General features: G+C 41.2%; 1 protein-coding gene across 1 annotated transcript in view; it reads right to left on the bottom strand.

Annotated features, from left to right (window-relative positions):
- Nucleotides 1–23,757, bottom strand: part of CZIB (CXXC motif containing zinc binding protein) — a 277,446-nt gene that overhangs the window by 121,355 nt on the left and 132,334 nt on the right. Inside the window, exons 5-6 of the mRNA XM_044085446.1 lie at nucleotides 18,242–18,273; nucleotides 17,422–17,499 (exon numbers count right to left, since the gene is read on the bottom strand). Of these exons, the coding sequence (XP_043941381.1) occupies nucleotides 17,422–17,499; nucleotides 18,242–18,273 (110 nt within the window). The remainder of the gene's footprint in view (nucleotides 1–17,421; nucleotides 17,500–18,241; nucleotides 18,274–23,757) is intronic.

Below are 23,757 nucleotides of genomic sequence, written 5' to 3'. Positions count from 1 at the left end.
TCATCAAGGACACCCACACCTCCAGGTTAGTAGCAACACATGAAGCATCGGAGACCATACAGGTGCAACTAACCATAGGCAAAACTGCTATACAACTGGTAGCATGTTACAGACCACCCTCCCAATCTCAGGAACCCCACTCAGCCTTCCTGAAGACATTGGAGGATATGAATGTATCACAAAATACCATCATACTGGGAGACTTCAACTACCCTAACATAGATTGGGTACATTATTCTAGCCCTAACACCCTAGCCCAAAGGTTCCTGGAATTCATAAATTCAAATGCACTGGAACAACTGGTCACCTCTCCCACTAGGGGAGATAATATACTAGACCTGATCATCGCAAACATGGGGACAAAATGCTCCACACCGGAAGTATACCCTCACTAGTGAGATCTGACCACAAACTAATCACCCTGGATATACATATCCCACCTCCACCCCCAGCACAAAAGACCACAGTGAAAAACTTCTCAAAAGCCGACTTCACTCTTCTTAAGACTGAGATGGTATCCTTTAAGCCCACTGGGCCAGTGGAAACCACATCCCACAATGCTGAATCCTTCACAAATGCTTTCTATGGACATCTCCAAGAATGCATGGATCATGCAATCCCAAATAAATCCAAGACCCTCTCCACCAAAGGCAAGCGTCCTGTCTGGTGGACCTCAGCCATTAACAAATTGTATAACAAAAGAAGGAAGCTACTGCACGACAGTGCAAAATCCCATAAAGGGAAGACATCTCTGATCAACACTAGCAGAAAACTACGTTCTCTCATAAAAACATTCAAGGCCAACTTTGAGAGAAAAATCGCTAAGGACACTAAAGATAACCACAAAGCCTTCTTCAGCTATGTTAGAAACCTGGGTAGAAACCCTCAGATATGCTCAGAGTCAGTTCACAACGACAAAAAATACACTGAACCCACAGACATTGCCAACATTCTGGCAGACAGGTTCAGTGCAAATTTCTCCCCTCCCTCACCCCCAAAAGAAGAAATACTTATCCCAGCTGAATGTAATCTCCCTGTCATCTCAGATGTCCAGGTGAGAGCCGCCCTCAGCAAAGCTAAAAACACAGCATCAATGGGACCTGACGGTATCCCGGGTTGCATGCTACGTGAACTCCAAGAGGAGCTAAACCCGCACATAAAAATGCTATTTAACCTTAGCCTTACTACAGGATATGTACCTGAACACTGGCGTACAGCAACAGTGGTCCCACTCCACAAAGGGGTACCTCTACAGCTCCTGGGAACTACCGCCCCATAAGCTTAACCAGCCTGGTCTGCAAAGCTATAGAAAGAATCATTATGGAACTCATAAACAGAGACATTGGGGACCTACAGACACTTGATCCCACCCAGTTCGGCTTTGTAAAGGGCAGATCCTGCCTTTTGAACCTGGTTGACTTTTTCAAAACAGTCACTAGAGCCATTGATGAGGGCAAAGCAGTCCATACAGCTTACCTGGACTTGGCTAAGGCCTTCGACACAATACCCCACCCAGGCATCATAGATAAGCTCAACAGCTTAAATGTAAACCCTTATGTCACTAGATGGGTTACAAACTGGCTAAAGGACAGAACCCATAAAGTCAAAATCACTGGAGCCATGTCAGACTCAAAGCCAGTCACAAGTGGTGTCCCACAGGGATCTGTCCTGGGACCCCTCTTGTTCGGCATTTATTTCTCAGATGAATCAAGACAAATGGACGACTGTGGCAAACTAAGTTGGATAAAAAATACAATACTACGAAAAAAGACCAAATGTAGAAACACTCAACTATTTTATTAAGACAAAGAGAATGCAAAGCTTTAGGGCTTTACCCTTCTTCAGTGCTAACATACATTTAATCATCATTCATTTTATAACAGAGTTGATTAATCACATGACACAGCCATCCAATAAAATCTCAACACAGATAATTAAAACACAATTTCTAATGCAAATGCATTTGTTTTTTTAATTAAAACAGGTTTTAAGCTGATTGCACTATTCAATCCTGGAGATACATCATATTTTTAAGTCTTGAAATCTAATTATATTCACTATTTTCTAAAATATTGTTCGTATCTCCCCCTCTAATACTCCAAAACACCGCATTAATTACTCTAAAAACTTAAACTAGTAGTAGTAGTTTGAAGGGGGATGCCAGACTGGGAAACTGATAAGGGCAGTAAATAACAGTTAAGGTTCTGCTTAGACTTGTAACTAAGCCTAAAAAGGACCCCCTGCCACTCTCCCCAGAAGTGACTGATGAAAGCCATCTCCATGAAGTGGGCTAACAGAATTTCCCTTCTTTACTGTCTGCTAGTAATGGTAAACCACTAATGCATGTGAGAGTTCTCAATGTCATGTACTTCCTTGGGAAAGGACAGGACAGGCAATGTCAGTGTAAGTCTTGGCTAATAGTTTGACAGCCACACAGATATTTATTACTCTGTTCAGATGGAAGTGCAAACAGCATAAAAAGAAATGATGGGCCCTGGGGTGTGTTCACTTTACATCACTATGCCAGCGGGTTTTGGGCACATGGACATCCCCAAATTCCAGACATTGCTAAAACACAAAACCAAATTTTGACAAGTGGAGAGGAAACCTACCAATCACACATCCATCAAGCAGTGCACCTGATGTCAGAATTGTCGGTGTGAAGCAGTGTGCATGTGTAATTACATAATCAGAGATTCTGAAAATGCTGTAGGGATTCATTTTATATGAAGCACTTTAGACTTTTTCTTTCAGTTACTTCAAGATGTGCTAGCTTGGCTTGCCTCTGGATAACAACTGCTCAAATAGTTGAGGTGGTTTTAATAGCTTGGTAGGCTGCTTCTGTCTACCTTCCGGCTTTTTCCATTTCCTACAATGGATATTTTGTTGAGACAGCTTCATGGATAGCTCCCTGCTTACATAAGTTAGGTCTCATGTAGGGCTCTGGGTTTGATAGCTGTGGGATCTTTTGTGAGGTATTATCCTGGATTACCCTATCTTTGCTTTGGAGGCTCTCACTTCTCTGTCTATCCATCTTCCTTGAGTAGATTCGATTTCAGTGGGTCAACACAGAGCTTGTAGTTCTCTTCAGCCAGACAAGAAATTTTCTCACTTTGATTATTATTTTCACATCTATCAGTCGATAGTTTGGATCATCAATTAATGCCTACCTCTAGATCGCTACTGTACAATGATGCTGCCATGTTTTAAATCACTGGAATATCTTATGGCATATTTTGGCTCCTTATCTAGGATTAAACACTGATTTTATATGAACAGTTTTCATCTTCATGTGATTCTGGCTGCATTCTACATTAAGATGGCCTTTTGATACTTTTTTTAATTACTTTTAAAATGAACTGTTACTTCAGACAATGGTGGTTTTACTAAACCAGTGCTACCATTCTTATTCAGTACCTCAGCTGTTTAAATTGTTTTATGTGTTCATAGGTACTATCAGGCATGCAGTCCAAAAGACCAGTAATGAGCCCATCCTAAATTCCCAAATATCCCAAGGCATCGTCTGGTTAAGTAACTTGCTCAAGGTCATACAGTAGACAAATGGAAGGCTGAAGGAATCAAACCACTAGATCTAGTTCATTAACAGCTCATAGCCTTCAACCTCTGTGCCAACTGCCAGAAAATCAATCCTCTCCTCCAAATGCAAAACAAAAGCCACACTACCAGGGGGTACCCAGATCTGAACCACAGACCTCTTGATCTGAAGTAAGAAGCACTATCACTGAGTTATACCCCCATTTCACAAAAAATAAAATTCCCTGACATAGAACCAAACCAAGGCTGCAGCTACTAAACTGCCAGGGACACTTCACAATTCGTCATCTGTGGCAACTTATTTTTTTCTTCTTCAATATGTCTCATATTATGTCTTGTGAATTTTTTATGCTATACTGTTACTACACTGAGATTCTGTGAAGGCAAATGGCCAAGGTGCCAGATTGGTAAATAAAGTTGGTTGCTTACTGAGCAGTTTGGATTTATTTATTTATTTTTTGATCAAGTGTTTTTTTTTTGTGTGTGTGTGTGTGTGTGTGTGTGTGTGTGTGTGTGTGTGTGTGTGTGTGTGCGCGCGCGTGTGTCCGTGTGCGTTTTACTACACTACAACCTCTATCTCTTATTTGACTGTGTCTCCAAGATGATAAATGACTACAGAGGACAACTTACAGACAGTTTTACATGTTACTAAGGCAGACTTCAGCATTTTGAGTTAACTCGTAACTTTCCATCTATTTTTCAGGGAAATGATGGCTATGTCTTTGTGCTATTCCGCCTGCCTCTGCTTTACTGTATTCCCCAGAGTTGGATCCTTGCTACTTTTTATTTTGCATGCCCGTTGCACTATAGCAGTATTGTGTCTGGGTTGTATGCTGTTTCTGGCTCAAGTTTTTGTCTTCTGAACTGAACTTTGACTAGATTCTTGCTATGATCCCCTGAGAATTTAAGAATTATTCCATCCAATTCTTCTGGTATCTTAAATGTAGAGTAATCAGCAGTGGACATTTTATCTTCCTGAAATTGTTTTTGCTATCTATAAGGTCTACCATTTCTATTAGATCTCAGCATAATCAGAGCTTCTGTTGTATCTATTCAGACCTTCTGGAATTGTAGGCTGATTCCCAGTAATTGTGATGGCCTGGGAAGCAGAGAGAGATGGCTGGTGCTTTTCAGCAATATGGGATTCTCCACAGGATGTTTCTATGTCCCAGCAGATTGATCTGTGAGGGTTTGTACATTTTTACTTCATTGTGAGCAGTTATGCTACTGAGCTGTGGTGCACTGAACTGTGGAATGCTACTGTTTTGACATAGTATGTTTTACATGTTTTCTTAATTTATTTGCAATGTTTATTAGCTTCAGTTACTACAGTTTTACAGAAATCTGTTTGCACGCCGTAGGGATTCATTTTTCTTGTACTTATTTGCATTCTTTATACCATTTCTTCACAGACTGTAAAGAGTTAATGTGGAAGTTTCAACTTGCACTTATTTTAGGTTCATAGGTGTGTACTAGGCTAATGGCCCTGGAGCCTTTACAAGCCTAGCTCATAGAAGTGCCCTGGCATTGTGCCACCAGACATTGTGCGTTTGTTTTTTGCTTTTTTTTTTACTTCTCTATGTTTACTGCTTGTTTGTTGTTCTTTATCTATACTTTGCTTAAAAATCATTGCGGTAATAATGCTGAAGTGTCAAGAGATCACTTTACTGCTAGACATTGCAACACGTATGATTGTATACCATTTTTGTACTTTTTGACTCCTTTCCTGCATCTACTGATCTTATGCAAACCTTTCCTGTGTGACTGTTTACTACAAGGCACATATCTACATTGGAACTGAAGTGATAAGAGGTACTTGCCAGAACCAGTAAGTGATTATCCTCCTACTGTCTTTTTGGTAATTTGTAACTTATGTAGTTACCAGTGAAGTTCACAAACTTTATCTGCTCAAGTTTCCAAAAAGTATCAGACTGTTGCTTGATTTTACACTACATGGCGACTGGGTGGAGGCATGAAAGCAGTATTTTGTTTTTATTTTTATTTTTTTTATCAAATATCTTTTTATTGAAAACTTTTCTGGTATAAAAACAAAACAAAAAGAATAACAAGACAATTACATGTGGTACAGTTGACGTTACATTGTACATTCATAAACATGAAATGATAGTTATTGCCCATTATGCTAATAACATTCATATTTTGTAGAAAACCATTGTGTTATCACACTGATATAATTAAATTATAAGTTAGTCTAAAAGTTTTTCCATATGGCATATTTATTATACCAACTTTACTACTGTGAGCTATAATATGATAACATTCTACTCTACTAAAAACTTGTATACATATGTCACCTTACTTATTTTGGTTGCTAATCTCAACAGAGTGGTGTGCTTACATTTCTTATGTACATAGTATTTACATACTATTCATGACAAGATATAAATTAATATATTGCCTTACCATTAGTAGCAGGTTTGATTCCAGCAGTAATGTTTACTATCCTTAAAATACATAAACTGCAGTACTGAAACAGGCAAAATAGGCCGCAATCTAGATGCAAGCTGTCAGCATCTCCCTTCCTAGCTGTTTTTTGTGATTACCATTGTTTTTGTTTGTTTCTCTAATGGACCTCCTTGCTATGGGCCTATGGCCAAGTACAATTTTACAATATTAATTAATTTGTTTGGGGAAGAAATACTGTGAAAAAAAATCTGTTTCTTTGTCAAAGAAATCAAGTCATTGACTTGACTTTCTGACTAACTGTTAAAAAGAAAAAGAAAGAAAGAAAATGTAAATTTCCTGAGAAGTTGCAGCCAGCAGAAAACTTGGCCTCAGAAGTACATACATGAAACATTGAAATGACAAAGGAGACCTGAATTCTGGAAATACCATAAAAGGCAAAAATACTTGTTGAAGGTGCAAACATATAACAAAGTGGCGCTTTGCCTGCATCACCCACAGGCATGGGTACTCAATAGCAAAATACAATGCAGTTAGCAATTCACATGGCTAGGGTTACAAAGCCAAACATTCCTTGCCCATAACAAAGGAGACAAACAAGTGGACTGTCTTCCTAAAATCATTATCTTTCTCAGGAAAAACAGCTAAAGGTGCACAGTAAAGAAGCTGAAGAACTTTTGTAGACAAAAGCCAAGGAGGTGAAAGGATAACTTAAGAAAGGAGAAGCTGACGTTTCATCCTAAGTAACATCTGATCTTTGTGAAAGGACAAACAAGGCCTCATTATAACTAAGAGCCTGCAGCTCAAAGATCCTATATATATTAGAAGTTATGTACTTAATATAACTTGGCATTGGTGTTGTCCAATTTCATTATGCAACATGAATGGGTCTTTGGATCCGACTCAGTCACTTCTTCTAGACATACGATCCAAGCCTCAAACTTCTCCCTCTCCCATAATGCTTCACGCTTCTTCAACCTCTCAGATTGAGTTTGCTGTCCCTTCAGAAAGAAAGTTAGATTTATAATACTGGACAGACAAAGATGGTGACCAACTGAATCCCAAACTAGGAACCTGTGGGTTTCCTTATCCTCTGTATAGCTCTCAGCTGCAACAGGATGGGGGGAAGGACGGTGAGATGTGATGCATAATGAAACTGGACAACACAGATGCCAAGTTATGCAAGTACATAACTTCTAATCTGATGCTGTCTACTTTATTATGCATCATGAAAGGGTCATTCCCCAGCTACATAAACCCTGGGAGGACCTCAAGGAAGTATATACCGGAGTACCATGGATGCTCTGTTTCTGGAAATAAATTCCAACTTGTAGTGAGATACAGAGGTATGAGATCTGGACCAGGTAACTGCAGCAGAAATTTCATCAATAGGAGTCCTTGCAGAGAAGGCAGACGAAGTAGACATAGACCTGGTGGAATGAGCACTAACCGGACAGGGAAGTTGCCTGGCTTGTTGGGAGTAAACTGTAGAAATACAATCCAGAATCCACTTGGCTAAAGTGATCTTGGATACAGCCTCACCTTACTTATTTGGTAAGAAGGCAATGTACAACTGATCAGATTTCCTGTGTAGTTTACTTCTGTGTAAACAGAAACGCAACTGTGTACATCCAACGAATGCAGTATGTATTTGCCTTTATTGGAATAATTAGGGAAAAATACAGGCAAGTGAATGGTCTAATTAATACCTGTCTCTGTGGAAACCTTTAGTATGAAAGACAGGTTTGTTACGAGTGAGACTCTAACTTTAAAGAAGGTAATATATTGTGGATGGGAAACAAGAGCTTGCAATTCCAACACTTTTCTTGCTGAAGTAATGGTCACTACAAAGGCAGTCTTCAGAGAGAAAAAAATTTAAATCACATGAGCTAGCAGGTTCAGATGGTCTCCAAGTCCCTGAAGTACCAAGGTGAGATCCCAAGAAGGGGATGGATCTTTTATAGGAGGTCTGAGATGAAAAACTCCTTTCACAAAGGCCCTAGATAGTCTACAAGTGGAGATGGGAGAAGGAAGGCTATTACCCTTCCCTACATGAAAATCTGTGATAGCCGCAAGTTGTAATTTTAGTGTGGAAAAACTAGCTCTGTGCTGAAAAAGCGAGATGAGAAAAATAAGAATATCCAGGAATGAAGCAGAAAAAGGATCAATATTCCACTGCGATGCCCAAATGGAAAATGTCTTCCACTTACTATGATGCACTTTTCTTATTGGAGAACTTCTGAGAAGCAAGAATAAATTTCCCAAATGAGGAAGGCTAGCATGGACTTTCCCAGAATCACTGGAAGTGGAGAAACCAAGCAGTTAATCTCAGGGAACTAAGATTGGGAATCTGGCATTTGGATGGATGGGAAATCAGATCCTACTTGGGATCAAGTATCCATGGAGGATATTTGCTGTGAGACCGCAGGAAGGGGAACCATACCTGACGAGGCCAGTAAGGGGCAATGAGGATAAGACTTGTCTTCAACCTGCTGGCTTTCTATAAAACTTTGGGTATCGGGAATCGAAGGATAAACATGCAAGAGACCCAGGGGCCAATCATGGACTACAGCATCCTTGGGTGAATCCCCCAATGAGTGGCTATCAGAGCGAAGTACTTACTGCACTTGTTGACAGGAGAGGCAAACAGGTCACAGCAAGGCTGGCCCTAACGGCTGAATATTTGATTCGCTACAGACTGATTCGGGGACCACTCTTGTGGATTAAGATCGATCTGCTCAGTCTGTCTGCCATAATTTTGGATTTCCCTGGGATATGCGTTGCAATGAGAAAGCAGTTTGAAGAGATCGCCTATTCCCAAACCCTCATGGCCTTCCTGCACAACAGGTATGAACGGGTTCCCCCTGCTTGTTGATGTACCAAACTACAGACATATTGTCTGTAAGAACTGCAACTGTTCCCAGAGGAAGGCAGTCCTGAAAGGCTTGCAACATCAGAAGAACTGCCCTCTTCTCCAGTACATTTATGTGTAATTTGGTTTATGTTGTGGACCATGCGCCTTGGTCCATCTTTCCCTGTAAATGGTCCCCCATCCCAACAGGAAGGCGTCTGTGGTCACCATGGCTATAGGTGGGGGAAGAATGAAGGGTCTGCCGAGATGGAGGTCTATAAGGATCCACCATTGCAGACGGCGTCTGCAAATTGGAGTTAACCTGACTGGGTTGACAATGAATGGAGAAGAATAAAACACTGGACTGCTAGGGTCCACTGGAGAACTCAAAGTAAGAGCCTGACTAGAAGTACTAGAAGAATGGCAGCTGACATGGACCCTAAGACCATGAGGACCAGTCGAGTTGGTGGTATCGGGGCATCTAGTAACAGCTGAACCTGCTGGCTCAAGGATCTTATTCTCTGTGAAGGTAGGGCTGCTATCTGTGTGATTGTGTTCAATTGCATTCCTATGAATTCAAGGTCCTGTACAGGAGACATTTTGGATTTTGTTAAATTCGCCATAATTTCCAGGCAACTGAACAGTTGCAACATAACTTTAATAGCCTGAAGTAGTTGATGCCTTGTGGGTGCCATTAGGAGCCAATCGTCCAGGTATGGAAACACCTACAATCTTTGCAGGCGGAGGTGAGTTACAACTACTGCCATAGATTTGGTGAACACCAGGGGGGGCAGTGGTGAGATCAAAGGGCAGTGTTCTGAATTGGTAATGATTGGCCCCCAGCCTGATGCACAGGTATCTCCTGGAGTGCCTGTCTATTTTGATATGATAGTATGCGTCCTAGCGATCTACAGAGCACATCCAATCATCCTTTTGCAAAAGTGGCAGAAAGGACTGCACCATAACCATGCGGAACTTCGACTTCTTTACAAATTCAGACTGCTCAAATCCAAGATTAGTCAAGGTCCCATGTTTCCACTGGCACCAAAAGAAAGCAAGAGTAAGTTCTGCATCCCAGTTGTTCGGTTGGGACCTCCTGGGGGACTCTTTTTTTCTAAGTTTTTGAACCAAAGAAAGGCACTCTCCCTCTTACTGGGTTGCACATTGGGGAGACACGTCCTGGAAGTGGGAAGAGGAAGGGAAAAGGGAATATAGTAACCTCTGGGAATTATATTTAACACCCAGGTGTCGTTTGTTATGTTTGCCAGGCGTCTGGGTGTAACATAGTCTGCCCCCAACTGTCTCCAGAGTAGGACAGTCAGGCAGCACCTCAGGAGCGCTGATGGGGCCTGTCAGAGAAGGGTTCTCTGAAGCTCTGATTTTGTGGAACCCCTCTCCCTCTGGGGAGACGTTGACCATTAAATCCTCTCCCTCTGCCTCTAGAAGAGGATTCATCCTGCAAATCTGGAAAAGACCCTTGAGACTTACAGAACCATGTCTTCTTCCCACCTCAGTGGTTCCTAGAGAAGGTCTGTTGGGGGGAAGAAAACTTGATCCCTATGGCAGAGAGGGTCTTACCTTCTTGCTCGCTCTGGGTGAGTCTTTTACTGATGGCCCAAACAAGGAGGAATCATCAAAGGGGGCATTAATGAAAGACACTTTAAAGGAGTCCGCAAACCCACACAGCCTCATCCAATCAAAGAAGGCAGCTGCAAAATCAGGGTTGGTATTCTCACAGATCAGCAAGGGTCAGAGAAGGCAAGATCCCCAACTGGATCTGGGCTTCAAGAAAACGCAGCATCATCCTCCTATCCATATTAGAGTGGGACAGCTGAGAGGACTTAGAGGAGGCCGAAGAATGTGTGGACCTGACCAGAGACAGGCTGGTCCGGATGGGGGGAGGGAGATTTACTCTGACACACAATATGGCTCGAGGACCTCCAATCCAGAACTGTCTGACCTGAATAGTCTGCTCCAGAGAAGAAGAGTTGTGGAACTGAACTCCTTCCATGGGAGCCGACAGACTGCTCGGACCCAAGGGCCGAGGATCCGACGGAGAGGAAGTCTTGGCCGGCACTGTCTCCACTGGATCCAAAGGACTTCTTGGATCCAGAGAGAAGTGGGAACAGGAGGGATACAAAGATGGTAGATATAGCAGTTTCCTGCACTTCTCAGGAGCAGAAGCAGTGCTCCCCAGGGTAGCTGAGGGGGCACACTGCTTAGAGCTATGAGCTCCAGAGGATGGCAGAAGGCCTCTTAAGATCAGCTTATTTCACTGATCAGCAAGGGCTCGGGAGATTGAAGGCTAAGCAGATATCGCACAGAATCTCCAAGTGCCCTGGCCCAAGACAATACACACACCCTTGTTGGCATCCGACTGAGGAATCTTATGCCCACAAGTGGCACATCTTTTAAAACCAGAAGGTTTGTCTGACATGCTGAAAAAACAGCAAACGAACACACAAAGAACTCACACACACACACACACACACACACACACACACACACACACACACACACACACACACACACACACACACACACGCACAAACACTACACAGAAACCAATTATAGATATGGGGAAAGGTTTTTTTTTTTTATTGTAGAACAACAAGGAAGAAGAGAAAGGAAGCAAATAAGAAGAAGGTGGAAGGCAGGAAAAACCCTAATGCCAGTGACAAACTCTAAAAAAAGGAGATAGCTATCTAAAAAGCGAGGGGAGGTGCCAACTAACAGAGACAGAATACACCTAAAACACTTAGAATTAAGGAAAGAGCAATTAAAAAGACAGAAGTAAATGAAAACCACTTAGCTGAAATGGAGGCTCGGAATCGTGTCTGTGCTGGAAGGTGGCAAATGAGATCTGAGGGGATGAAGAGGAGTGAGGCATTGTGGGAGAGGGAGGAGTTTGAGGCTTGGATCATATGTCTGGAAGAAATGGCCGAGTCAGAGCCGAGGACGGATCTGAAGACCTATTTGTGATGCATAATGAAATAGACATCACATATAATACAACAAACACACAAGTAATTTTGCAAGAACTTCAGATCTGCTGACCAGCCTGAATGAGGAATGGGCAAGCCTCTGAACTTATGAAGTTCAAGTCCAACAAAGTATAAAGGTCTTTCAAAGATGAGGAAGAAACAGTTTCCCTTAAGGAACTGCTTGATGCGAACATGCTGGGCCACAACTCTGTCATACAAAAGCTATGATGCATCAAAATAGAGAAAATGTGCACTATGAATATGGAGTAATTAAGGTACACATTATACAGCAGCAGAATGCAGGAAAGGATTCCCAGCAGCTGAGATAGCAAAGGAAATCCCTTACAACAAATGGATAACATTTTCCATTCTGCAGAGCAGGTGCTTCAGGTGGAAGACTTTATGGCAGCTTCAAATAGCTCTGTAACCTCTCAGAAAGGTGTGGTAGGGCCAAAGGGCAGTACAGACCACCCAAAATGAGAGGTGTAGCTACTTACTCTCCCCAACACAGTGGGATTCCTTGGCTTGTACTTAACAGGTTCCTGTACTGTCAAGGACCTGAAAACCTGAAAGAATAAATTTTTTTGGCAAAGAAGGGGCAACAAAGCCAAGTTTTGGTCTTTCTTCTTTAAATTTTGGCAGCAGGTGTACAATAGGAGGGAAATGTGGATAGAAGTAAAGGCAGTAATTCCTGTCAGTGAAAGTAAACACATTCACCACACTTCCTATCTGCTCTGTTGAAATTAACAGGAATGGTTGAGGTCTGAATTCTTTCATGTGATAAAAACAGGTAAATTTTTTGTAGTGCCCCAATTCCAGGAGACCTGCACTAGACTATATTCAGCTTCAGGACAAGGTCAGAGCTGCTGCTGAGTGAACCTGCCTGCAAGTTTATTTTCTCTGGGATATGAATGGCTATGAATGAGATGTTGTGGTCTAAATTACACTGCCAGACATGCATTACCTATTTGCACCAAGTGCAGAAGCTTGTGGTTACCTGACTGTACCTGGAGGGGTTCTACATTCAACTCCCTTTCACTGCCAGCAAGGCAAGAAGCACATACTTTACCCTTGTGCAGATACATATGCAGCCCCATTATGAGAAAGTTCAATTTTCTATGTACTAGAGAGAAGCCCAACAGAGCTCTCCTGCCCATCATCAGAAATTATAATGGATTCACCTGAAGAAAGGGTAACCCTAAATTGAGATGAGTGGGCACTGTCTGACACTACATTCTGGTGACGGAAACTGACAGTAGCAGAAGGTCCACAAGGACCTAAGTAGCCATTCCCGGCACCTCGATATTTAGTGAGGTTACTTCATCCACAAACTGCCAAAACGAATACTGATAATGAGGGATAAAAGCCTAACAGGGAAAGAAGCATCCATGCTCCTACTGACCTCTGCATCTTCGTCCAGATGGTGGTTAAAGATGACTTTCTGGGCCCTCTGAGGGCAGGAAGTACTGACAATGGATAGTATTTGACTTCATCCTAGTGCAGGCAAACCTTTGCCTATTGGGACTGGAGTGCAGTTCTCCCGGTTTATGGCAACCCCCAGAGTCTGCAACCACAGAAGCATCCAAACAACAGCAACTTCTGGGTAGCCTCTTAACAGCAGCATCAGCAGCAGCCTGCCATCCAGGTAAAGAAGCATACGCCCCCTTCTTGTAAGGCCACCACCACAACAAGCACCTTCATCACTCTGGGCACAAAGGAGAGACCGAACAGCAACACTTTGCTAAGCTGGGATTTTATGAGTAGGGCAGTGGAAGCATCTGCATTCCCTGACACAATAATAAGGTTAATTAGAAGGATACATGAGTGACTGGAGGCAAGAATTAAAGTGAGATGGTACCTCTCTGATAAGTTGTCTGAACAGAAGAACCAGGCAGAGGTGTCCTCTTTCCCTTTTGTTAAATTTAAAAACATTGAGAAAACAAAATAAGGGACTCTCAAATTCAAGGATATAATTATAATGATAATCAATAAAAGTTGGCCTTATTTGCATATGATATTATTTGTTAACTAATAAGTCCAGAAAAGGACATCTCATTGTTGTGGAACATTTTGAAACAGTTTCAAGTCTTTTCGGGATATAAAACTAATGAATATAAAACAAAGTCTACAGCTGTAAATTATGTACCCACACAAACTGGTTCAGTAATACTCATATTTATGAGGGCATGATAAGGTGAAGTATTTAGGAGTACAGATTAAAAAGGCTTCTTTATGCCAGCTAGGGATATGTGGGAAGAGGTTAAACAAATGAAAATACAAACATTGAGAAACTAGAATCGTTTCTTTATGGATATGGACAGTAAGATAAAAGCAGTGAAAATGTTTTAGTCCCTTTAGTTTTCTACATAGGTCATGCATATTTTTTTATCAACCAGAAGAGAAGTTGTGAACAATAATAAAGAACTGAAGGGATTTATCAGGGAGGGGAAGATGGCAAGAGTTAAGTGGGATAAACTGATCCCTTCAAAAGAACAAGGTAGATTAAGATTACCTGATTTGAAGAGATATTTTAGAGCTACACCATTAAGGCTCATATACATAACACAAACAGAAGGTTATATTTCAAAGTGGAAAAGGATGATGATGAAGTGGGGGGGGGTCCAAGAAATAAGGAGAGAGTGGGATTTTGGGTGCATATCCCTGACGAGAATAAAAACCACCGTACAGAATATTATATTTATAAAGCAGCAGAAGTATTCTAAGAACTAAACCAAAACGGGAATTTTGCCAACAAGGATGACTGCAAATAGAGATACAGAAAACAGGCAAAAGAGTCTGGAATTTACTGGTGTAAACTGGCCAAGAAACCAAGGTATTGGGAGCAAATAAAAAAGGAAAGGTAAAAGAGTGGGATGAGGCCAAGAAAACGTCGGGACTACAGATTACAGGCTGCCTTCTCTACCAGGGATGGATATCAAGAGTATAGGCAAAGAGGAAAGGATAGGAGAATCCTAAGTGAAATATCTGCTCTGGTAGAGTTTCTAGATAAATCTACAACAAAACCTGCTGTTACAATAGGATAATTAGTAGAGCAAATAAAATATTGCACAATAACTATAAGAATCAATCAGAAGAGGTTAGAAAAGATTGGGAAGAGATACTGGAAAAGTAATTTACAAGAGAATAGGAAGACATACGTATGCAACAAAGAGCAGAAAGTTTAAGATTTTTACTTGGAAGTGCTTGCATACTTATTTTTATACTCCAAGCAGACTTCAAAGAATTTTTCCTCGGGTAGATAGCAGATGTTGGAGGTGTGATGGGGAAGAAAGGGGCAACTGGCAGCATTATGTTTTGGAAGTGTAATGAATTGACAAATTTTAAAAATTCCCTACAGAGTACTCAATCACAAACAGTGAGTAAACAAATGGCTGTAACTAAGGAAATTATTCTTTTGAGCTGGAACACAGGATCTGGCCTTGCTGAGTCTAATTATGGTGGCACAAAAGCAATTACTAGAAAATGGAAATCAAAGTCTCAACCAACTGTACTAGAAGTAGTGAATATAGTAACAGAGACAAAACAACTGGAATTGGGATGGTTAGAAAAGGGTAGGAGCAAATTACTTAGGAAAAAAATGTGAAATGTGGAACAATACATGCAAAGGAGGAACGAGGTTTAAAAGAAGCAAGGATAGAATGAGCTATGTAATGTTTGACAATGACTGGATAGATTATAATTGATGTATAATGTTTGCAACTAGAATTGTATCAGAATGTTTTTTTTTTCATTTATATAAATGTAAGATTGCCTATGTCATATGTGATGATTTAATAAAGATACATCTTTAAAAAAAATATACATCCTCCTGACAGCATTCCTGCCACTCTGGTCTTCTTAACTGAGCTCATGTCTTTTAACCCCTCCAACTCAAATGCAAGAATTAAAGAAAAGCCAGCAAAACTAGTAATGTGCTCTGTAAATGTTCTACATAGCCAAGCAATATAACTCTTGTTAAAACTAAACATCCAATACAATATTACCAAATATCAAATTAAAGTAAGAGTATGCAAGTGTGGATGTGGAAAAAACACACACACACACACACACACACACACACACACACACACACACACACACACACACACACACACACACACACACACACACACAGGATAAGAGAAATTTAGCAGTGTTTTTTCTTCCCAGCCAGTTATTCTACATCCAGCTGGACTTCAAGGGAAATAATGTCATTTTCACAACTGTGTGTGGTTTGGACTTTTTTTTTTTTTTTAACTAAACCATTATAACCTTCTTACAATATGCCTGTCAATGATTCTCAAGTACGGCATACAGTAACCTTCACAAGCTTGCCATTTGCTCATGGGGTATATATTACATGATCGAACAGTGAAATGTTAGAACACGTAATAATCAACTCTTAAATGTCAAACCGTCGGAATGTCGAACGGTTCAATGGAGATCTCCGTACAGTGTGGACATGGAAGTTTTCCATGGTCTGCACTGTAGTGCGATCTCAGAGTTGTTATATTTACATAGCAAGGGTGTGGGGGGTGCAGACAGGCTTGCCCCCCTGCTTAGAGCATTTTTATGGTTTGTTTGGGTGTTTTTATTTCTTTGCCGTTCGGCATTTTGACATTTAGGGCATGATTATTACGTGTTTGAACATTTCACTGTTTGATCGCGTAATATAAATGCTGCTCATGTACCACAATATGCTTCCAACACATAACCCTTAAATTGCAACCACATCCAAATGTGAAGTCCATAAAGTTTTCAGTCTTCAGTGGAGACTTACTGAAACATCCCAGCATCCAATGAAGACGTATTATTGGGTATCACCCATTTAGGTACCATCTGTGGTGGGAGGAGAGCATGTAAAAGCTGAACTTTATGCTAACCAATGTCAGGTCAGCATTGACACAGGAATACAAATCCATCCCTGAGTCAGTAACACAAAAAAAATTAGAGAACTTGTGTAGCTCAATTTTTGAAAAATTCAGCAAGAAAGCGATGGCGTACTTAAAACATTCCTAAGCAGTCCAGGATCAGAATACCAAACAGAGCCAAGACCGCTGTCAGAATCCTGTAACAAAATTACTTAGCTGGCTATTCCAACTGGAGCAGTTAAACCAGTGGAACAGTCCACTTCCTTTTTACAGTAACTGGGAAAACCACATTCTAGTTTTTCTGGAAATGTTTGAACTTATGGATTAATTCTAGTAGTTTAACTCACAGGATGTAAACACTGAGCTGCAAATGAGCTTTGTCTTATGGTCCTAGATCTGACTGCTTTAGTCTCCATCTCCCTACTGTGTGATCCTGACTAAGTCACTTACCCAGACAGTTCTTTCCAGGGGGTCAGCCCTGAAAAGAGACTTGTCTCAAGTGGGGTTACCCTGTATAAAAGTAAAAACAATTTTTTTAGACATATAGACAGGCAAAATATTTAAAACTGCATTTCCAAGAAACAAATGAGATCCCAGTGCAACTAATTATCAGATGTGAATAATCATCACTGCAAGAAGCAAAATTACAGTAGTACATAAAAAGGACTTCTAAAATCAAGACATGGAATCATGAATTCATGTAAATAAGAGGCAAACTGTTCACTAAGCCACTCACCTGGGGTTGAAAATCAACAGGTTCAAGCCCTCGACATTCAAACTGCACTATAGTTTTAAACTGTTCATTGTCTTCAGCCTAAAAGAATTTGAAAGAAGTGTCTGTCATCTTGTGTGCATGGGGTTAATAAACTTCTTCAAATTGCTGTGCCAAACTGCAAGCTTATCAATTTGATCATATGAATGTTTGTTCGACTACTCCATTTTCAAAAACTATTAGCATAGCCTTCAACAAACAGCCTGTGCAAAAGATTATGATGGTGTTGATGACACTGATGTAACTACAGCTGCTGATAAAGGAAATGTGTGAAAGTTGAGCGTGGCTCAAGTCTTCTAAACTTTCCACCCAGAATGTATTAATTCCTGAAAACCCAGCAAAACTAATAACACAGTGCAATGCAATTGTTCTAATTAGCCAAGGAGAAGCATGCAATACAATGTTAAATCTAAACAGCTGTTTGCCCTTTCGCTTTACTGCTGTCTGTTTTCAGCATAGTATAAGGACTAAAGTGACAACCAGCAACCCAGCAGCAACTCAAAGGTATCACCATTTGAAGATGTTCACTAACTGATCACAACACCCTTAATCTGTGAAGCATTGCACGGAAAATAAAGCCACCTTCTGCAAAGTTAGTTTGTGGCCCAAATGTTTCTCTCTTACTCTAACACTGCAACCATTAGGACAATTCATCAGTACAATTAGCTTATAAACTTTTGGGGGTTTAATCACCCATCAGTAAACAACTAAAAAGATTTTTTTATAATGATATTTCAGTTCTTTGAGCTCATTTTTTCAAGTTGATAAAGATTCAAAAACTTACATTATAAGGCTTCATTGTATCCCTCAAGATATCTAAAAGAAAAAAATAAAAGACAAAATTCTGAATCATGTTTGGATACATACATTAAGGTGTAGTCTGCCACCACCTAACAAGCTTAGAAAAATAAATAGGAAATACATGACAATTTCTACAAAATGAAACAATTAGACCCAAAAATGAAACAATCAGACCCAGTGGGAGAGGAAAGCTAACTAACAAAATGTCATTCTGTACCAGTTACCTCTTGGCACTGTATTAGTCTAACTGCAAAAAAATGCATGCAGCTCAGGCTTGGGGAACTGGCAGCAAGTCAAAGAACAGCTAGCTTAGAATAGAAAGGCAAACTACCCAACAGTAAACCTGTTTACTTTAAGGGAGGGCATGTGAAACCAATGGTGCTCTGGGAATCCATAATAAAGGCCAAGCAAGAATTTGTGCTTTGAAGCACTGCATGCCTTCAAATGCTGGCAAACATCAGGCACTGCTATATGCAACGCTCACACTTGGCAGAAGCTAAAATTTCAAACTGGATAAACAAAGCTCCCCAATCATTATCCTGTAACCTGACAAACAGCCTTGCCTGTACGTAGTCTGCAATACTTTCCAGTCAGAAGAAAACAGCCTGCGGGCAATGCCAAGGGTATAATGAATGGGCAATGCCTAGGGTATAATCACCGGACAATGCCAAGGGTATAAGTGGGCAATGCCAAGGGTATAATCAGTGGACAATCGGTGAGAGAAAGCAGGTCACTGAAGTGCAACCTACTTACTACATGATTAAATAAAGTACAGTTGTGTGCACTTACCATAAATGTAGATGTTCCAGTGTATTCACTGTTGCAGTCATTACACTTGGGTTATCCTGCTGGCAGGCTACTCTCAGTCAGCCTGAATTCCAAAGTCCAGGTCCGGCGTTGGTTGCTATCGCCTCTTCCCTGACGTCAGTGCGCCAGGGGTATAACAGATGCAGCTGACGACATTTTCCTCAGTTTTTCTTGCCCCAGGTGTCAGGTGCCCCCAAAAAGGGTAGGCTAAAATATGCCAATAGAACATACATGCATCAAAACATATAATACCTTCATCTACAAGCAAATACACCACATAGGTTGTATAGATTAGAGAAGTGCTGATAAGTAGCAGTACAGATATGGAGGATGGTGGGTAACCTGGACTGCAACAGTGAATACACTCGAACATCTACATTTATGGTAAGTGTACACAACTGTACTATGTTCTTCGTGTTTCACTGTTGCAGTCATTACACTTGGGTTGAATCCCAAAGCTATGGTTGGGAGGCCGGAGCTAAACAGTATTAGGGGCGACTATGAGGCCCTGTAGAACTGCAGTGGCAAAGCCTGCCCTGGATTTAGAGTAGAGTAGTAAATGATAGTGCTTTGTAAAGGTGTGCACTGAACTCCAGGTAGCAGCCTCTAAAATGTCTTTGGTTGGTACTCCCCCGAGGAAGGCTGCTGAAGTGGCTGCTGCTCTGGTAGAATGTGACCTAATGCCCTTAGGCACTGGCTTGCCATGTTGTGAATAGCAGAAACGAATGCAGTGGCCTATCCGCTTTGAAATAGTCTGCTTTGAGATAGCCTTTCCTTGTGATCCTGCAGCATATGCCACTAGTAGTTGCTCTGTCTTTCTGAAAGCTTTGGTTTTGTCCAAGTTGAAGCGTAGCTGTCTGTGTATGTCCAAAGAATGCAGAATTCTCTCCCCCTTATTCTGTGGGTTTGGATAAAAAGTAGGCAGATGAATAGTTTGGTTAAGGGCCACACTGGACACTACCTTAGACATGAATGTCGGGTTTGTCCTCAGAGAAAAGTACAGTTTTGTACCTACCATAAATGTAGATGTTCGAGTGTTCACCCTGCTGCAGTCATCACACTTGGGTTATCCTGCCGTCAGGCGGTCACGCAGTCGGCCTGAGTTCCAAAGTCTTGGTCCGGCGTCGGTTACTGCCGCTTCTTCCCTGACGTCAGTGCACCAGGGGTATATAAGAGGCATCCGACGCCATTTTCTTCAGTTTTTCTTGCCCCAGATGTCAGGTGCCCCCAATAGGTAGGCAATATATATATATATATATATATATATATATATATATTACTATATAAAAAAGTACATATAAAAATAAAACAATACCTTCAGGCACAAGCAAATACACCACAGAGGTTGTATAGGATAGAGTGGTATAGATAAGTCCAGCTAGTTCAGAGGGGATGGAGGGAGGGTAACCTGGACTGCAGCAGGGAGAACACTCGAACATCTACATTTATGGTAGGTACAAAACTGTACTATGTTCATCGTGTTACCCTGCTGCAGTCATCACACTTGGGTTGAATCCCAAAGCTAAGGATAGGTGGTGGAGTTAAACAGGGTTAGAAGAAGCTAGTAGGCCCTGCAAAACTGCAGTGGCAAAACCAGCTCTAGTCTTAGAATATAGAGGTAAGTGATAGTGCTTGGTGAAGGTGTGCACTGAACTCCAAGTTGCAGCTTCCAGAATATCCTTGGTTGGCACCCCCCTGAGAAAGGCTGCTGATGTAGTTGTAGCCCTGGTGGAGTGGGACCTAATGTTAGCAGGTAACCGGTTTCCCATGATGCGTGTAGCAGAAACGTATGCAATGTCCTATCCATTTTGAAATGGTCTGTTTTGAGATAGCTTTTCCTTGTGATCCTGCAGCTTAGGCTACAAAGAGCTGGTCAGATTTTCTGAAAGCCTTAGTTTTATCCAAGTAGTAACGCAATTGCCTGTGGATGTCCAAAGAGTGCAGGAGTCTTTCTCCTTTGTTCTGGGGATTTGGGAAAAAGGTGGGCAAATGAATGGTTTGGTTTAGGGCCACACTGGATACCACCTTTGGCATAAAGGAAGGGTTAGTTCGTAGAGAGACTCTGTCTTGATGAAAAATGAGGAAAGGCTCCACTGCCATTAGTGCCTGTAGCTCTGAGACTCTTCTAGCTGAAGTTATTGCTAGTAGCAGGGCAGTTTTCCATGAAAGAAATTTTAAATCAGCTGAAAAAACTGGTTCAAAGGAGGGCGGCAGTGTAAGCTTTTCCAGAACAAAGTTGAGATCCCAAGTAGGTGTTGGTGCTCTCCTGGGCGGTCTTATGTTCTTAGCCCCTCTGAGGTACTGTCTTAGGAGTGGATGTGAGAATAAAGGAGGATCCCTGTTGTAATGAGCTGAAATTGCTGAGGCATGGATCTTAATAGATGAAAAGGAAAGTCCTTTGTGCAACATCTCAGTTAAATATTGTAGAATCTGAGGAATGTTTGGATCAAGGGGATTTTGGCCTTTAGCCTGGTTCCAGGCGCAAAATCTTTTCCATTTGTCTGAATAGGTTTTCCTGGTGCTAGACCTCCTGGCCTCCAGAATGACATCCATAACAGCTTTGGATAGAGGTGTTGGCTGGTTGTTTAGGTAATTTGCCATGCAGCCAGGTTTAAAGTCTGGCTGTGTAGAATCTGATTGTCTCGCTGGGTGAGCAGGTGAGGAATTTGTGGTAAAATCCATGGGCCATGTTCCTTAAAATTGGATACCAGTGCTGGCGTGGCCAGTCTGGTGCAATGAGTATCATTTGTGGCCTCTCTAATCTGACTTTCAGCAGTACCTTTGCTAGAAGAGGCAGTGGAGGAAAGGCATACACTGTTAATGTTTTCCAACTGAATGAGAGGGCGTCCACTTTCCAAGCTTGTGGATGGAATGTCCTTGTGCAAAATTTTTGAAGTTGGGGGTTGGCAAACAGATCTATATCTGGGCGTCCCCACTTTTGAGATATCACTGCAAATACTTGTGGATCTAGTTTCCACTCGTGGGGATCCATGATGTTTCTGCTTAGGTCGTATGCCAATGTGTTTTTCTTTCCTGGCAGGAATTGTGCTTGTAATTCAACCTGGTAAGACAGTGCTGTGTTCCACAAGGTCATTGTTTGCCTGCATAGAGGGTAGGAATGTGTTCCTCTTGCTTGTTTATGTACCACATTACTGTGGTATTGTCCGTCCGTCATTATTAGTTGTCCTGGGTGTAAGAGGTCCTTGAAAGCTGTTAGGGCATTCTGTACTGCTAGCATTTCTTTTTGATTGATATGCAGATGCCTTTGATCTGTAGCCCATTTGCCCTGAATGCACTGTCCTGCCATGTGTGCTCCCCAGGCATAGTCCGATGCATCTGTTGTCATAGTTTGCCTGGCTGTGGGTAAGGTGAAAGGCTGACCCTTGTTGAGGTGACATGCCTGTGCCCACCATAGAAACTCCTGTTGAAGGCAGGGAATGAGTGGTATCATTGTTTCCAAGCTGTGGCTGTGCTGAGTCCATATGCTTTTCAGGTACCACTGTAATTTCCTCATATGCAGTTTTGCAAATGGTATTAGTATTATGCAAGATGCCATGAATCCCAAGGCCTGCAGAATTTTTCTTGCAGGGAGTTGGGTCTTTGTTGCCATTATTTTGAAGTATTGAGTCAGCTGTTGTTGCTTGTCTGGCGTGAGATAAGCCATCTGGGCCGTTGTATTCAAGCTGGCACCCAGGAATATTATGTTTTGTGAGGGCACTAGTTTTGATTTCTTTTCGTTTACTGTGTACCCTAGGCAACTTAGAAGGTGTTTGACAAATGCCAGATGCTTTAAAAGAATGTCCTTGCTTTCTGCTTGAATAAGGCAGTCGTCCAGGTATGGGTATATTTGAATTCCTCTTTGTCTGCCGTATGCAATTACTGGTGCCAGGCATTTTGTGAAGACCCTGGGTGCAGTAGATAAGCCAAAGGGCAGTGCAGAGAATTGATAATGGGTTGAACCTGCAACGAAGCGGAGGTATCTTCTGCAATTTTCCAAAAACACCAGCACAGAAAAAATAAATCCAAACACAGAATCCACGCACTTTTCCAGTTGCCTTTTATTTAAACGATCTGGTACCTCGGCCTTTCGCCTTCAATGGATCACAATAAATGTATATTTTTTCATGTATATATATACACAAGTTTAATAGCAATTAACACAAGCACCTAACATCAGTTAATCAATCAATCACTGATATAATCACAAATTTAAAGTGACATTTACAATGAATTAGAAAGAAGAAGAACAATACATCAAATAAACCACATATGAAATAACAAATAACATACATCATACATTAGTCAAAATAATTATAATATAATTAAATACCCAATTCCAAATTAAGCCCATGGGGCTTCAGAGTTTTAAATTTTAAAATCATTTTGGTTTCCAATTCAAGTAATTTATAGGAATAATCCCCCCCTCCTCCGATGAAAAATGGTTTACCCAGTACTCAAAATCTTAAACTATTTGGGCAACCACCATGTTTATCAAGAAAATGCTGGGCCACAGGGCTCATTTCACTGTGATTTCTAATTATCTTTTAAATGCTCTAGAATACGAATTCTAACCATCATTTTAGTTTGCCCTATGTACCAAATGCCTACACATGAACAACCTAAAATATACACTACTCCTATTGATCTACAGTTAAAGTAAAATCTAGGAGCAAAGGGTATACCATTAATCCT

Source organism: Protopterus annectens, chromosome 10.part0, assembly GCF_019279795.1.
Source record: "Protopterus annectens isolate FY-2018-M chromosome 10.part0, PAN1.0, whole genome shotgun sequence".
Lineage (NCBI taxonomy): Eukaryota > Metazoa > Chordata > Ceratodontiformes > Protopteridae > Protopterus > Protopterus annectens.
This window is presented reverse-complemented; position numbering and strand designations above follow the sequence as displayed.